This window comes from Pyxicephalus adspersus, chromosome 5 (assembly GCF_032062135.1).
Source record: "Pyxicephalus adspersus chromosome 5, UCB_Pads_2.0, whole genome shotgun sequence".
NCBI classification, from domain to species: domain Eukaryota; kingdom Metazoa; phylum Chordata; class Amphibia; order Anura; family Pyxicephalidae; genus Pyxicephalus; species Pyxicephalus adspersus.
In genome coordinates this window covers 66,368,915-66,386,464 of record NC_092862.1, presented here as the reverse complement: position 1 = coordinate 66,386,464, position 17,550 = coordinate 66,368,915, and the positions used below count along the sequence as shown (strand labels likewise).

The 17,550-nt window shown below is 35.3% G+C and overlaps 1 protein-coding gene across 1 annotated transcript in view; it reads right to left on the bottom strand.

Annotated features, from left to right (window-relative positions):
- Positions 1–1,251: 1,251 nt before the first annotated feature.
- WRNIP1 (WRN helicase interacting protein 1) overlaps positions 1,252–17,550 on the bottom strand; it is a 34,343-nt gene continuing 18,044 nt past the window's right edge. The window contains exons 4-7 of the mRNA XM_072411799.1: positions 11,670–11,872; positions 3,834–3,989; positions 3,184–3,263; positions 1,252–1,737 (exon numbers count right to left, since the gene is read on the bottom strand). Coding sequence (XP_072267900.1) covers positions 1,477–1,737; positions 3,184–3,263; positions 3,834–3,989; positions 11,670–11,872 — 700 coding nt within the window. The 3' untranslated portion in view covers positions 1,252–1,476. The remainder of the gene's footprint in view (positions 1,738–3,183; positions 3,264–3,833; positions 3,990–11,669; positions 11,873–17,550) is intronic.

Here is a 17,550-nt window from a genome sequence, read left to right as displayed (position 1 = left end):
GTTTTGCATTCTCCAAACTTTTTTAAGGAATGTTCACATTTTCACAAAGATCTTTCTGTAACATTTTTTTTAAGATGATCCTAAAAATTCAGATTCTTTTTATATTTGTTGGATTCCCACGTATTAGAAGATACATGGTGTTGCATTTTAGAACATATCTGAGCTATCAGTGTGAGAGCAGAATACAGAAAACTGAGAAAACAAACATATTTCTTATATCTCTTTTTTGTATGCTTTAATGTGGCATCTTTTGTAAACAGGTTATCAGAAATATACTGTAGGTAGCATATGATCCAATAAAGTATAGTACAATGTTTTATTAGTTATTAGTTTTATTTTATATTATTATTAGTTTTAATATTTTTAAGTGTTCCTTGCATTACATTTCTGGGGCTGCAATTTGTAGTCTTTTTTCTGTATCTGTGTGAGGAAGTTTGGATTATACACTTGAGATGAGTGGGACTCAATATGGAAGAATGCTGAAGAAATTGAAACCACTGGGTTTATAAAAATTAAAGTCAATCTAATAGAAGAACCTTGCATGCCTAAAACATTTTTAAAAGAATCTAAGTCAGTTACACTGTGTCTTCAAAGCAATGTGAAAGCTAAAGATGTTTATTCCTTCTTGTTATGCTGTTCTTGGATGAAAGTAAAGCAGAGATATAAGATACTACTAATAAGTTATAAGATATAGGCACTTGATAGGTTCAGCCTTTTTTGAAGCAAATAGCTTTATAGCTTTAAACAGCTAATCAGTGAAAATCATCAATTATATTAAAAAAATTAAAATAATATTGAAACAAAGTTTACACCTTTAAATTTTAAAAGGTGATTCTATTTTTCCTAAAGCTACTCTATCATTTAGGGGAAGGGAGGGAGGGGGTCAACTACTGCAGTTATGAAATGCAGGCACCCTAAAGTTTGAACAAATCTCTTGGGTTAATAAACTAAAGCAAAAAGCCTGCATTTTTTTCACCCATCAGAACATCTCATACTCATCTATATGAATGCAAAAGCAAATTGTAACAGGTTAAATGGTGAAAAGGAAGACAACTGTGGTTTGAATGGACCTGCAATAAACTACAGAAATGTTCAAAACTGATTTCAAAGCATGCTGCATTTACCCAACAAAACAGTTGACACAGGCCTAATGCCAGTTAAAACTGTGTCAGATTTTGTTGTACTAAGTGGTATAGTTTAATTCTTGTTTTACAACCTAATTAATAGCAGTTTTGATGAACAAGCAATATATGTCCAAACATATTTGTTTTATTTATTTTTCATATTTTATCCATGTGCAAAATATAATACAAGTTGTATATTATTCACATAAAAATAAGTCACAAGGAAAAAATAAAAATTGAACAAGCACCCAGGGCAATTTACAATTTAATTTGAAAATAAACTGATAGCAGCAACAAAATATATGGAAATTATAATATTTACATCACAACATGTTCACAGAACACATCTAGATCAAACAAATTTGGTCCCCTTCAATTCAGGAGGTAAGTAATCCTGGTTGACTGGCTCACTGAACATAGGATTATACTTATAGCCTTTACCATATCCCAAGTTCTTCATTAGTTTAGTGGGAGCATTCCGCAAGTGGAGTGGAACTGGTGGAAGTGGCCCCTTATGGTTTTTAAGGCACTCCTTCACTTTATTGTAGGCACTATACGCTGCAATAGATTTTGGTGCTTGAGCCAAATACATCACACACTGAGCCAATATAACCTGTAGGCAAAAAATAATAATAAGAGAATGTAAAAAATGTGCATTTGCTTGTCTAAACTATAAAACACGTAAGAATAATTTTATTTGAACAAGCCGTTATGTACTGAGAAATCAAAATGATGATGATGGGTTACCAAATAAAAAACTGTAAATAAAGAGAAGAAAGCTGGGGTTACCAAATAAAACAATTCACAACTAAACGATATACTTTTTTAATTGCATAAGGAATTTCTGTAAATTTCCTGTACTAGAAAAATACAGGCTCAAACAACAAAACAACACCATTTGAATACATCCAATGGAGCAGTTTTTTTTATATAACATGGTAATCATTTTATCCACTTCACCTGTCAGTGATTTTGAGGCTTTGGCTGACTGATGTATGTTTCATGTAAACTGTATAACCAGCATTGAAAAGCGAGAAGCATAATTACATTTAGGCTTAGTCTACACGGACGTTTTCCCTAGCGCTTAACCTGAGGTTTTAAAAGCCATGTGAAATTCATTAAAATTCCTGTGCATTCCAATTGGCTAATCTACACCAGGGAGTTTCCTTGAGGCATATTTTTGAACTCCTTGCAAAGTTTTAAGAAATAGAATGCAAGTTTAATGCAGGAAAACATGGGTAAACGCGTCCACTGATTTCAACGAGAGCGTTTTTCTGCGTTTATAAGTGCTTGAAAGATAAAATGCGGGAAAACGCAGCATAGACATTTTTCAGAGTTTTTCCAGCAAGCTTTAGTAAAAGAGCATTAAAACACATATTAACGCGACAGTAATGTTTACATGCATTTAAAAAAAAATATATATATCTTTTTTTACAGTAATATGTAAATACAATGTCAGAATGTTGTACCTGTCGGACACTAAAGGTTTCTTCTTTTAATTCCTCGAATTAGGTTTTAGGTACATTGAGGGGATTATACTTTCTGTAGGTTACTGTTTAACAAGTTTAATGCTGCATAAGGCTCCAAATACATGATATGCGACTTTTAGATTTGGTATGCTATTGTTCTTGCTGCACAGGTTGACACCTATTTTTACATCCTTCCTAACTGTGTTAAGGATTGTAGACACTATGCAATACTATTGTATTCCTATGGTAGTATTTAATCCATGTTATATCAATGTTAGATTGAAAAATTCACTAAACACATTAGAAAACTATTTGAACTGAAGCCAGATAAGCTTGTGTCTGTGCTCATCACTTGTTCATTACAACAGTACAGTGTTTTAGCACTGTTTAAATGTAATACATGTACATATGTATTATGGTAAGGCTGCCATGTAACATTCTCCATTGCATGCATTCACACTGCATAATATTCAGAGGCAGAGGTAGACTATCATGAATGAAACAGCAAAATGTCATATGGATTTTAGGTTACACTTCTTCATTTAGATAGTGACAAACACTTCTGATAAGTATGAGGAAAAGTAACTTGCCTCGCATTCCGGCATTCCAATAAAATGGCAGGCTTGATAAGCGGACACTGCTTGAGTTAAAGCCAGGGGATCAGCTAGTCCTAGATAACAAGAAAACAAACATTTTTTATTGCAAACCTAAACCGCCAAAGGACAAAAAATAAAACAAAATGTTTCAAATTCTCCTCTATTTTTAAACAAAAGCATTCTGCATTTCATTACTACAAATAATGTCTTACACTGTGTGTTCTTACTAAACAGCTATATGTTGAGCAGAAAGGCCCGTTTCCTGCCCGCATGCTGCAAAGTGGGACCCTTGCTCTGCGTGTGGAAGCAGTGATCTTGCCAAGGAGCCCCCTCATGCCTGCTGAGTAAGAACTAAAATTTTACAACCAGCAGGAAGCATGAATTTTGCTCACTACAGAATTAGGTCTGATTATTGGGAGGTGTATCATACCTGTGCAGGGTAATCACTGTTTCATTTCAGAAAAAGCGCAGGATACTGAACACATTTTTTTTCAATGCACCTGGAATACATATTGCTGATTTAAGCTAAAAATTGGGTTTTAAAATTTCTTTGCTCAATATACCTCTATAAACAGTGCAGTATAATATGGCATGACCTAAAAAATGTAGCCTCTGAGTATGATGAGTTGTGAAGAGCTACATACCTATGTCCTCACTTGCAAATCTTACAAGGCGTCTCGCAACGTAAAGGGGATTTTCTCCACCTTCAAGCATTCGACCGAGCCAATACAAAGAGGCATTTTGATCAGATCCACGCATAGATTTATGTAATGCTGATATACAGTTGTAGTGCTCCTCCCCTACAAAAAGTTAGCAACACAAAGTATAAGTAATATCACTTAAAGCTTGCAGGCAGCTTTTAACAATATGTTAAGGACATTAATTTTTATTTTATTTTACAACCCCATTAACATCCTCAATTTAATAGAATGTATCTTTGGACATTACAAATCATAAGGAAAAAATCTAATTTTTACAACTGTATTTTCTTATAAAGACTGATCACTTTCTAAAAGTGGCCAAAGTATATTTTTTACCATGAGCTGTAACACTGATAAGTCTGCAAACCTTATATTAAACTGAATAGTGGTGGAACTTACATTTTTATCCCCCTGGCTAGTGAACACTATTTAGTACATTCGTGCTATAGGAATAATTTCCTGTATTGCATAAAACATTGCTTAAGACTTTTTATATGTAGCACAGGTGGAATAATGTTAGAAAAATCTGCTTTCATCCAGCCAAAATGCTTCAGTAATTTCTGTTTTACAAATTTTGTCAAGACCTCTCTGATTTCTCCGATTTGTTAATGACCTGCTAGTTATCTAACTAAACTAATTCCAATGTACTGCATTCCTTTAGGTAAACTACTTGACATTTTGTACTGACACAGATAAAAGACTCACAAACCTAACTACCACAAGTCTGATTTTCACTTGAACTGCTGACAAATTTTGATAATGTAATACTACATTTTTTAAAGCTTTTGGAGATTCCAGATGTTTTAAATGTATTAAATGTATAAGGACTAACTTTTTTGATTTTGACAAATACCATAGGTGGAAACATCCACAGTCAACTTTATGCTAAACTTTCAAGAGTTTACCTCTGGAATGGAGAGCCTGTACATGAGAATACTTCCATGTCAACAGTTTAAAACAGCATGCCCCCTGTAGAGTCAGGCAATATATCACTGTAAAAAAGTATTTTTTCAGCGATAGCAACCAAGTTGTGCAAGGAGCATGGCCATTTAAACCTGACTGAAAGCCTGAAATTCTCTCTTTCATTAGTACCTGTGGCCATTCTACAGGGAAGGTAGCTTCCTTATTACAATCTGGTCATTTTAAAGGGTGGTGTGCTACAGGTGAACAATATATATAAATATTTTTTGGTAGACAAAAATAGCACATATATCCAGCAAACCCCAGCCCTCAGTCATGCCCAGGCAGTAAAAACAATTGTATCATGTCACACAAGTTCCACTTCCATCAAAGTCTATACAGAATTAACTAGCACAATAATGTATCCAGCATGCAGGATATCATATGTGATACATACACTTTGAATCCATGGATACAGTAAGGATATTATTGTGCAGTGTTGCAACATTCTTATGTCCCACATCAATCACTACTTTAATTTGTGCTAGAGGACATGATACTCCAGTTCTTAGTGGACATATGAGTCTAGATGAATGGCTGCTCAGATGTTTATCACATATAGAGGCATTAAAGAAACAGCTGCATCTTTCAGAGACGACTAATAAACAGAACACAAGTTACTACATACCGGTTTAGTAGTACAATCTATGAAGGGTATACTTTGACATGTTTGGTTAAATGATCATGTTTGCTCTGTTAGCAAACCTGGTGAAGACTAGATCACTTACTAATTCTGACTTATTTTTTATACAATATGGCAACTGCAAGATAAACTTGCAAATAGTGACCACCCATCTTCCAAGGGGTAAGGAAAGTTTTTTTAACAATAAAAAAAATGTTTTCAAATGTGATCAACAATGTTTATTGTAAAACAAAGGTAAAAATAGAAAACATCACAATCTTGCTACAATACAGGTCTTCCCAGTATAGATAACTGAATGCCCAATGCCAGCTATTTTTATAATACACTTCACAAAGGAACTCCCTGGCATGTCTTCATTATCATGCCAAGCTCAACAATGTACCAGTTCTGTAGGCTTACTTTAATCCTTTAGCTTACAGAATAAGTTTGCAACAATACACCCAGGCAGCTGAATATGTGCTTTGTAAAAAGGCGCCACCAAGTCTCCATGTTTAAAGAACTTTGCCTGTAACCGACTGAAGAAAAGCCTTGTAGGGCAGCAGGCTATTGTATAAAATAAAAGGTATGCTGTAAAGAGAAAAACAGATAACCCAGCGAATAGAATGAGATAGGATGATACAATAATGAGAATCCATCACAAAACATAGTATCTGATTTTACCTTGTAAGTGAAAGCAGGAACACAACAGTGTCAGGCAAAAGGTTTTCCCAGGGGATTCCTTATGTATAGCGACAACAAAATCCACAATACAGGCCAATTTAGCTAGCTCCAGGTATAGTGTTAATTTCTTTTCTCTTTAAATAAATCACAGCACAATTTAAAATAATACCGAATCCCTTTCTAGCATGGAACAGAATTCATAAAAGCCTAAGTATTGGTTAAAATGGTAATAGATGCATTTAAATTAACCAGTTACCTATGTAAGTATATATTGTAGCATAGTTTTTGACATTGTAAAAGATGCCCAGAATGTACTACACAAATAAACAACATAAACAAAATAGTTAGCGGATATGAAAAGGTAAAAATAGAAAACATTACAATCTTGCTACAATACACGTCTTCCCAGTATAGATAACCAAGTGCCCAATGCCAGCTATTTTTATCATACTCTTCACAAAAGAACTCCCTGGCACGTCTTCATGGCATGTCTTTGTCTGCTGAACAAAACAGCCAGTAAGCCAGCCTCCTAAAAAGATGGGTAAATTTATAAGTTAGTTGTAAGCCCTCACCTAGCCAGAGGAACTGGTGCTTAAGCCTCATTAACATGTTCGAGTTTCACCTGTCAGAAAGGTCTTCCGTTTGCCTGTAAAAGCTAATTTGTGGAGGTTGCGTCCACACTTTATAACATGGTCTCCTTAAACTAACATTAGATACATTAAATATTGACTGCAGGTAATGTAATGGGTCAAAGTCACAGTAATTATTTACCAGTCTAATACAACGTGCCATCCAACATGTTTGTATATTACCATTTAGGCATCATTAAAGATGCTGTATTAAAGTCAATTTTTTTTTTGATAGAGTTGGACAGAGTTTTTACTTCCCTTCTACACAATACTCTTAGTAACTAAATTTGTCTTATTTACTAAAAAAAATTATTGAATTAATAAACTATGATCTGTTACCAAGCAAGTATCAGAATGTATAGTACTACACGTGTTATAGCATTACAAAAAATCATTTTTACTGTAATTTGTTTGAGCAGTGGAAAGTAGGAGTGTGCTTACCAGCAGGTGTAAAATTATTTCCAATAGCTTGAATGCATCCTATTCAGATGCCATCTATGCAAACTCAGAGGTGTAGACAGGCAGAGTTATGACTACAATCATAATAAATAATCACTGCTCATCTTTTTACTTTTCATTGGGAACCACAAGAGGGAGGTCAGGAAAGATATACATGTGTGTAAAGTATTTATGGTGCCAATGATTCTGGTAAATGTTCAAACGGTTCTAAGGGCAAGGTAAACTATGCAGTTTTTAGTATCTGTAAGTTTAAAGGAAAATATTTCCCATAAAGAAGAAATGTTCTCCTTCACATAAATAGAATAGCAGAAAAACACAGGTACAGCTAATGTGTACAGTGCAAAACAAGATATTTATATTTAAGACCATGAAAGACCAACTTCATTTTAGTTCACCATTAGTGTAGACAGATTTCTGAAACTCAACCTGGATAAAACAGAACTCATCATCTCCCCCTGACATATTTATAATTGTTAACAACACTGTTATTAGTCCCTCCCCTCAGGCACGTTGTCTTGGCGTCACGTTCGATTCTGCCCTCTCATTTACCCCTCATATTCAGAACATTTCCAGGTCCTGTCACTTTCACCTGTGCAACATCTCCAAAATCTCCTTGTACACATTCTTATAATCTCTCGTCTAGACTACTGTAACCTCCTCCTCTCTGGTATTCCACTAACCCGACTCTCTCCTCTACAATCTATTATGAATACTGCAGCCAGACTCATCAATTCTTATCACCACTCCTCTTCCGCTGCATCTCTTTGTAGTTCTCTTTATTGGCTTCCATTTCACTTTAGTATTAAATTCAAGCTCCTGGGCTTTGCCTTCAAATCCCTCCACAGCTCGTCCCCCAGCCGCTCTCTCCCCTCTTCCAATGACCTACTACTGACTTCCTCACTCATAACCTTATAACGCGCATGGCTCCAGGACTTTGCTTGAGCTGCCCCGATTCTCTGGAATGGTCTTCCTCCTACTTTCTGCTCATTTAAAAAAAAGCACTCAAAATCCATCTTTTCAAACTTGCCTACCTGTCTTCTGTCTTTCAAAACCCTTACTACTTCCCACCACTCAAAATCCCCTTCCTATTGTGTGATACCTCCCCCACCACTGCTGCAACTTAAATGATCGGAGCTGCCTAAATACTTGTTAACATAAATCCACTCAACAGCCTTTTATTTCCCCTGTGCATGACCTCAGGTCCAAACTGTATTATATACAGACAGCAGCACTTCTTCCCATTCCCCAGCCGGTATACCCGAGATCTGATACACTACTTAGTTATGATGCTCCCCGTCTGTCACTTCCTCTACCTGTGTGGCTCCCCACCACAAAAGAAGCCCCACAAAATCATCTAGCCCACACATCCTAACTTGTCTCACAGACATGGGGGTGGGGAACAAAATCTACCTGTCAAAAATATAATTTTAAATCAGTTTCACTTCCACACTCTGGATTCAGATGTTTGGTCTATTGTAGTGCTTTGCTGTATATGTATGTGTTAACTTAAAAAAAAAGTTTTTTTGTACATTACCATACTGTAGGGCAGCCTATTTATCTATAATGGCCTATGCATGCATAGAAACAGACTAGAAAGAATATGGACACGTGAAAATTGTCCACTGTATAAATAAAGTTGAGCAGGCAAACATTAGAACTTCATTTAAACAGTGCTTATGAATAAAGGTGATTTACTTAAAAATGTTTTCCACCAATCAGTGGTAATTCACAACCACTAGTAAAACTACAACATACAAAATACTTTTTTGGCACATCATGCTCTAATGTAAGTCAAGTCTAATTGGCAATGAGTAATAATTAGTAACTAAACATCACATGCTATATTGCAGCTTTCCTCAGGTCCCTTCAAAGTGGATGAAGACTGGATTATACAAATCATCTCATAGTAACTCTGATATATAAGAAATGACTAACCACTTAAAAGTCAAAACAAAAAGCTAGTCTGCAGCATGTCAGCAATACAAGCAATGCTACTGGCTGTCATACATACACATTTTAAGTTCAGGAGCTGCCATTGTATATTTACAGAATTCTGTTGTATATTAAGATATGCCAGAACAGCGGCCAGTAGCAAAGTGTCATGATCTTCAAATAGAGCCACGCCAAAAACTTTGTAACGCAAGCTCTTAGGTTATGTTTTCCGTGCATGGCAGTGTGGACAGATAAGTCATCCGAATGGTGAATTCACACTTGGCTCTGCCAGGGTGCAAGGCAAGGACTAATGGCTGAATGGTAAATATATTTAGTCCTCCGCAAACATGGTCTTGTTTCACTCTAAAGTGCTTAGCCATTTGTCCTTCTGCTAATGTAAGTAATGATCGGTTGTCTGTTTAGTGTTCTAGTAAGCTTTAAAACTTTCTGTTCCATCCATAGTCAACTGTTTTTCATTTGTTGTCCTAAAAATGTATCTAATCTCTTCCAAGGTGTTTCTGTTTCTTTCTCGATTGTTTATCTATATACCACCACAAGCCTATTTTTTGACAGGAAATCTTTTTAAAATTGCTTATTGTGTCTATCAACATCAAGCCTCCGTCTTGTGAACGAGCAGGGAAGGCCTGTTTTATATCTAGGAGTCGTCCATATGTCGGATGTCCTTAACTCGGGGACTACCTGTACAGTATATTAGATATTAGAAAAAAAGTCTGTTCACATAAGGCTCTCATATATAATATGAATAACACTAGCAGCATAACAGCTAGCAAAAGCTAGGTATTCTCCAGATAGCAAAAAGCTAGGTATTCCTTAAACCTACTGTACAGCAGTGCCCAATATTTTATATCCTTTTCTACATTAAATAAATAAATTCTTTTTATCCAGCTTCGTGAGGGCACACCGAAGTAAATTCTACATGAATACAACCACCCTTAATAGGCTGCATTTTATCATCATCATGTCTTTGTATTTTTGGGCATAATTACAATTATATCCTATATCTTAACAATATCATTGCAAAAAGCCACTGCTAGAAGTCACGCATTTTGTTAATCTCACCAAATATATACAGTGCGTAAAAAAAGTTTTACAAATGCCAGGTTTTTGTGAGACCACAAAAAAACTTTTCCAAATTTGTTCCACCATTAATGTGACCTATATATACCTTTACAATTCAATTGAAAAACAACAAATCTGTTAGGGGGAAAAATATTAACAATAAAAAAAGTATGATAAGTTGTTTGCATTATTGTGCACACATAAAAAACTAATGCTTTGTTGAAACACCTTTTGATTTAATTACAGGATTCAGTCTTTTTTGAGTAGGAGTCAGCATGGCACATCTTGACTTGGAAATATCTGACCAAAAGTGCTTCAAAGCTTCTTTAAATCTGTCAGATTGCAAGGGCATCTCTAGCACACTTTCTTTTGGTCACCTCACAGAGCCCAGACCTAAATCTTCAGCTTTTGGTGATGAGAAGTGTTGTTTTTGTGCCAAACGTTCCTTTGGAATTGTTGCCAAAAGATTAACCTTGGTCTCCTCAGACTCATAACACATTTCCCACATGGTTTCAGGCAAACTTGCAGTCGGACCCAGATGTTTTTCTTTTTAGGTCTTTGTAAGTGTAAAGTCTTCTGTCTTGCAACCCTTCTGTATCACCAAAAGAACACCACCCCCATGACGAAGCGTCATTAAGTATGCTTTGGGGTTACTTTTCGTCAACTGAAACTGGGGACAGAACAGTTCAAAATACCAGTCACTTTTGCCCCAAAACCTTCAGGTGTCTGCTTGAAAGCGGACGATGAAGAATATTTACCTGTATGTACATTTTTATAAACACTGTACATGCTTAAAAACCATTACAACTCAATATATTATTCGTACAGATTCTTTCACATATCACCTATATAATGTTTATAAGACACACATATGAGTGTACTGGGGTACATAAGGGGCAAAACCCAACAAACAGATAACAGTCTCAAGTGTGCAAATCCAAAGGTCTGTTCAGGAACAGCTACATGCTATGCAATTTGATAAACCCACTTATCAGTAAAGTGTCTCTGGAAATGGTTTTGAAGTACTGGAGAGTATCCAAGATTCAGACATTTAAAGCTCCTTGTGCTGCCCAGAAGAAAAATATTTGTGTGGGTGCAAACATAGTGACATAGGAAATCTTTTTACTAATATATATATATATATATATATATATATATATATATTTACACAGTATATAAAAATTTCCCAACAGGTGAGTTTGTTAGAATTTATGATGACTGTAACCCTAGATAGTTTATACTATATCATTTTTTGTATTATTCTATATGTAACTAAATTTAGGACAAATCAGAGTTTATGTTGTGGATAAAACTACTGGCTGGATGGTATTTCCAAGTTGCTGATATTAGCTTAGTAACACCAGAACATACTTAAACCTTTACATGGTCTTATTAAGAAACACTGTTTTTGCTCACCAGCACGGTCATAGAGAATATGGGAGCGTTGCAAGCCTTCTTTAATGTGCTCTTCCTTTATAATCATTCCATGCTTCTGTGTATCTTCTCCTGCAAGTCTAGCTTGGACTGACAACTGCAAGCCATTCAGACCAGTTCTGGCATCACCATCGCAGAGATGTGCCAAAGTTGTTAGAGCTTTAGCTTCTATATACATTGGAGGTCTGGAAAAACAAAAAACAAGAACTGACTTACTGATGCTTATGATTGTTCAACAATATTACTGTAAACTGTAATGCACCAATGGAAAGATTAAAACATGCTTGGTAACAATACAATAGACATTGTAGCAATATTGTACAATATAAAAACATTTATTCATTTATGGCATGCTACTCATAAAAAATAATGTTGGGACTGTGTTGTCAATGAAAAAACATTATTCTAAGATCTGGAAATCTCCTTCTTTTATTTACTGACAAGCCAGAGACAAACAAAGACAAAATACCCAGGGTATTATAATTCATAGGCAGTACTGAGAAATAATGGTATGCAATAAATGTAAATATTGGAATCCATTAATCCAACCAAATAAACTTTTACCGGCACCTACTTTACTATAGTAACCTAGTTAGGACAAGGACAAGCCAGCACTTCTTGCAGGGTAACACATTACCGAAAAGCAATTATAACCAATAAAGGAATCTTTAGAGTTTAAAGGCTAATCTACTTAGCAAGATGACAGAGGTTTACAAAATAGCCAAGATAGCAATTCTACACATAAAGTCACATCTTCTCTTAAAGTTTTGCACAGGCTTTAAATGCCACACCAGTTTTGTCAGCTCCTTGGCCTGCTTTTTATTGTTTAGTTCAGATTCTGGGGCCTTCTAGAAAATAGGCAATTTTATTTTTAGGATCATGTGATTGCATACAAGTTGATTCCATGTCATGACAAAGGGATTTTTTAAGTTGTCCAATTAATTTTTCTGTTTAACGGTTGCTCGGTTACCAACATATGGATAATGTCAATAAACTTGATTTATAGAATTATTTGCATAGTCACGCATGTTTTTTTAAGGCATTACATATACAAGAAGAAAAAAAAATCTGAATGGCAAGTCCAGTAGATAACAAGTGGCTATCTTGGAAAAGCTGTGTCTGGTTGTTATCCTAAACACCACTAACAAGTCACCCACAAGGAATCCCAAATTTAAAGTGCCTAATCTTGTGTGACTGCTAGTACCAGGTGGCTGGATCTGCTTTCATGCACATACTATCCCATTATTGGGAAACAGCAATAGATTAGGAAAAGAAATGTACTGCAGAAATGTCCTCTCCTAACCACAACACATAGAACATCAAGAGGATGAAAAGTCTCCTACATGCGTCACTGTAGAGAGACAGATGTACCAAAGCTATCACCATGCTGTCTTAAAGAGATTTAATCCTGGTACATTACCTGCCCCAATGAAAAGAAAACACACAATTTAGCCACCCGACCTTGCAGGTAATGTAATAATGTATGGCCAACATTAGGCAAAAAAAAACAATAAACCTATCATCTGTAAGTGAAATGAGCTCAAATATACTGGAATTATTTGGAGCAAATAAAATAATCTAAAATGAGGATTTCATACAATAATAAAAATGAACCTGCACTAAAAAGACACAGATGCAACTAAATATTGATTAGAATGAAATTCTAGTTAACTCTGCAATGCTTAATTCTCACAACAATATCCTAAAAAGGTGTGAATAAGAGCAAATAATAAAAATATGTACCTATAACCCATTACATAGACCTATAAGGAATATTTCCTCCTGGGATTATTATATGTTTAGGTTGTTCTACCAAGTAATAAAGAAAAATCTGGATGGAAGAAAAATGAATAACAAATAGCAACAACGTCCTTATAAAAAATGTCCTGTCAAGAAGAGATAAGAAATTTAACACAGCAAAATCAAAAACGAAAAAAAAAAACAAATAGAGGCACTGTCCATTTCCTGCTCTATTCAAAACATATTACATATTGTCTGGCGTTTGGTTAAAATTTCCAATAATAATTGTTCAATATTTGGTATCTATTCTAAAGTAAAAAATGGGACATTACATACCTACAGGAAGAGGACAACTAAATCTGAACAGGGATGGCAGACTATGCAGGCATGTAAATCTGTAAAGCTTCACTAACTTACCTACTGCTTCGGGAAATATAATGACAAGTGTTATATCATTTTATAAAACAACATCTGCAGAAGAGCCAAATTGAACCAGTAAATACATGTACAAATTATGTAAAACAGAAATAAAAAAAAAACATGCTTAACCCTGACTATTGCTAATCTCTGTGACTGCTCAGTGTGAACGTCTTATCTTCAATGACCTGTTCCAGAGACCTTTTTGAATGACAGGCAGCCTGATTTGCTACAGAGTATATCAATAATATGCCAAAAATATCCCCTGCTTTCACCCCCATGATTCTTTAAAAAAAGATCACGTTTCTTCTATAGCAATTGCTATCATCGTAATTTATAGTAATCAGTGTCACAAAGCCACACATGGAATATCTTGGTCTTTTTTTAAGCAAAGTGCATCAAGTAAAAACTTTTTAAATGCTATAGTGGGTTTTTGTTGTTAACAAAATGAAAAGCCATCACTAAGAAGACCAGTCTGAAAAAGTTTACTGGTTTTCCATAATATAATGACATGACATTTTGAAGACCTGCAAGATGACAACACAGAACAATGTTTTTTTGCGCCAGCACATCTAAAATCTTAGGATAAATTAAACCATGACTGCAGCAGCATTTCAACTTTATTATCGACTTAATTAATACATAGGATGTGCTTGCAATAAATGTAGTAAAAATTGTAAAACAGAGAAAAACTAATCCCAATACATCCCCTTTTTACAAACAAGTAAACTGATTAATAATGTGGGGCCCAAACTGTAGTTTGTGGTGTTCACTCACCTCCACGCTTTTTTATACACCCAAAAGAAGAAAGGATGGCCTATATACCAAATAATCACTTGCCTAAAATAAAGGATTTACACATAAATTAGAAACAATTACATTTCAAATCCCAGCAGCTGAGAAACACAATCTAGAAGGCTCAGTTGCTGCACCATTTCAAAAGGAATAGGGGGAAACATGAACTCAAACCAGCATGGTGAACACATTTCTTCAAAACTGAAACAAATTGAAATTTAGATAGTGACAGCTGTCCTAAGGAATCTAATAATGTCCTAGTAAAGAGAGTCTACCTTCATGTAAAGAGGACACACCAAGGAAATTGGGCAGATAGAAACATGTGAAAGATCATGCAGGCTTATCCACCTCCTCTATCCCAACTGATCCCTCTTACTTTCAATCAGTCGCTACCCAACATGACATCATTACACACTAGGCCATTTTTCACAGATTTAGTATGAGATAACAATTCTAAAATGTGCAAAGCCCCCCAAAAATATAAATTTAAATGACGATATATAAGCCTATATATTTTAGGTTCTTTTCTTTGGTGCAAGACCCAGCGGAAATTGTCAAAATCTCAAATGGAGGTGAAAAAAAAAATTGGCTGCTACTCTACCCGCTGCAATTTTCTTTAAAAAAATTTATTGCTGCATGCTAAATCATTACCAGATGCTAAATTATTAACTAGAAAACAACCACAACCATGATAAGGTAATAAAGAAAACTATGACACCAATAATTGGTTGGTAAACCAGCAACCATAGGAGCATTTCTTTTCTTTTTACTGGGGTGTGACCTTGCAATGCCGCTAAATAGTTATTCCATGTAGCATGTGCCAAGGAATTACTTATGCATTTTTTAAAGGCAGTCAAACCCCTTCCCATGGGTGTGCTGGGCATTGCATTCTGACTGCATCTGCTTACGTTAACAGGGATCTGAACTTCGCAAACTGTAAATGGGATAAAGCATCTGCTAAAACATTATACCTACTTGGGACATAGGAGGCCTTTATATTAGGGATATGGGAGCCAAATATTAAGATTTAGGCGATTGAATATTACAGTAGTAGGGACATTACAGTGTGAGCTCCTTTAAGGGACAGCTACTGACATGATTATGGACTCTGTACAGCACTGCGTAATATGATGGCGCTAAATAAATACTGTGTAATAATAATAATAATAATGCGTATAGCACCTCCCTGTTGTCAGTTTTGAATTTTTAGAATTCTCACCCCAAAGCTTAATTGCAACAATGATTGGGAAAAGTTCTGATAAAACAAGGTAGTTAAACCTTAGGAAACCTAGTCAAAATGCCAGGGGTCAGCACACCTTTGTGTACCCCAAATAGCTGCAAATCCTGGCAATCCAGCAGCATCAGTGGACAAACAAAAATAAGCATCTAAAATGAAATCATCTTGCCAAATTGAGAGGCCATTAAGATCTTGGAAAGAGGAATACCAAATTCATAAATTTTGCACTGGCATACTAGCACTCAAATATGCGCAAGGAAACCTAAAATTTTTATTCTTTTTTTTTTTTTTTACCAAAAAGGAAGTTTACAAGTAGAAAAGACAGGCCTAAAAAATGCATCATTTTCACTGTTACCTTTTTCTTTTTTTTTACTATACTATAAAAGATTTTAACTTACTGGGGAAAGATGGAATTCCACGCGAACTCTATCAACTGTAGTACCCAAAAACTCAACATAAGAAGGGGGTTCTGACTTAAAAGGTACACCAAACCAAACAAGCAAAAAATTCAGAATAGAGATGGAAAAACTTTAGGGGGAATTTTAGACCCAAATAAAAAAATCATCCAAATAATGAATTTATTAGAACCATACATCTAACCGCATACTCTAAATGGACAGAAAACAATCAAAGGAAGAGAACTGTGAAGAATATTGGTCAACAAAGAAAAAGCCTTAAGAAGAAAATGAAGGTGGGTGAATAGGTAGTAGGCAGAATCTGCCTTAGTGAAAAGGGCACCGTTTCCTAAATGTCAGAGTTTCTGTAAGACAGTCTCAAAAGATGCACCACCAAAACAAAACTGACCAAAGCCAAATCAGGTAAAATATCATCAGGCCCTCCTTTAGGAAATGACTGATATTTGAGCCTGTATTTGTTAGTTTTTTTTCTTGGTACAAGACCCAGGATTGAAACTCTAAAAATCTCAAAAAAAAGGGGAAAATTGTTTTTAACACTACATGCTCTAAACCAGTGTTTTTCAACCAGGAATCTGTGGAACCCTGGGGTTCCTCCAGACGATGCTAGGCATTCCTTGCTAGTAGTGAGAAATTTGTGCTTCTAAGGTAAGTTTAAGTGACACCAACCTCTGACCACCAAACTATTGTACTGCGAGCTGTGGATATAGTAATTATCAAGGGGTTCCCTAAAAACCTGAAAGTTATTTCAAGGGTTCCCCAAAGGTAAAAAGGTCAATAAACACTGTGCTAAACCAATACAGATAAGTTGGGGAAAAAATAGAACCTTGAAAGGCAGTTATAAAAGTTAAAAAAGGCAAAATACAAATGTGAACTGTCGGCTTGTCCTCCTTCTACCTGTCTGGTTAAACCAAGCTACCATTGGAGCATTTTTGTTATTTTCACTGGGGTATGACCCTTTGAGAAAAAGTTTCTTTTTTGGGTGTTAAGAGGGACACGTACATTTTGTATAAACTATAGGTTTTCTTTACTATCTGGGTCCCCACTGGTGAGATTTATCTTCTCTATTTTGAAAATATGGAAAATCCCAAACTTGAAATTGCCACTAGAACTGAAAAAAATGGGGAAATATTTCAATTGTGATTTGTTTTGGGAAGATTCCCTCTCAATTCTCATTTGATTCAAAGCATAGAAAGCAGAGAGAGCCAGGCTGTCATATAAACAATGGTTTTAAACATTCCCCATTTGTTAAACTTGAAAA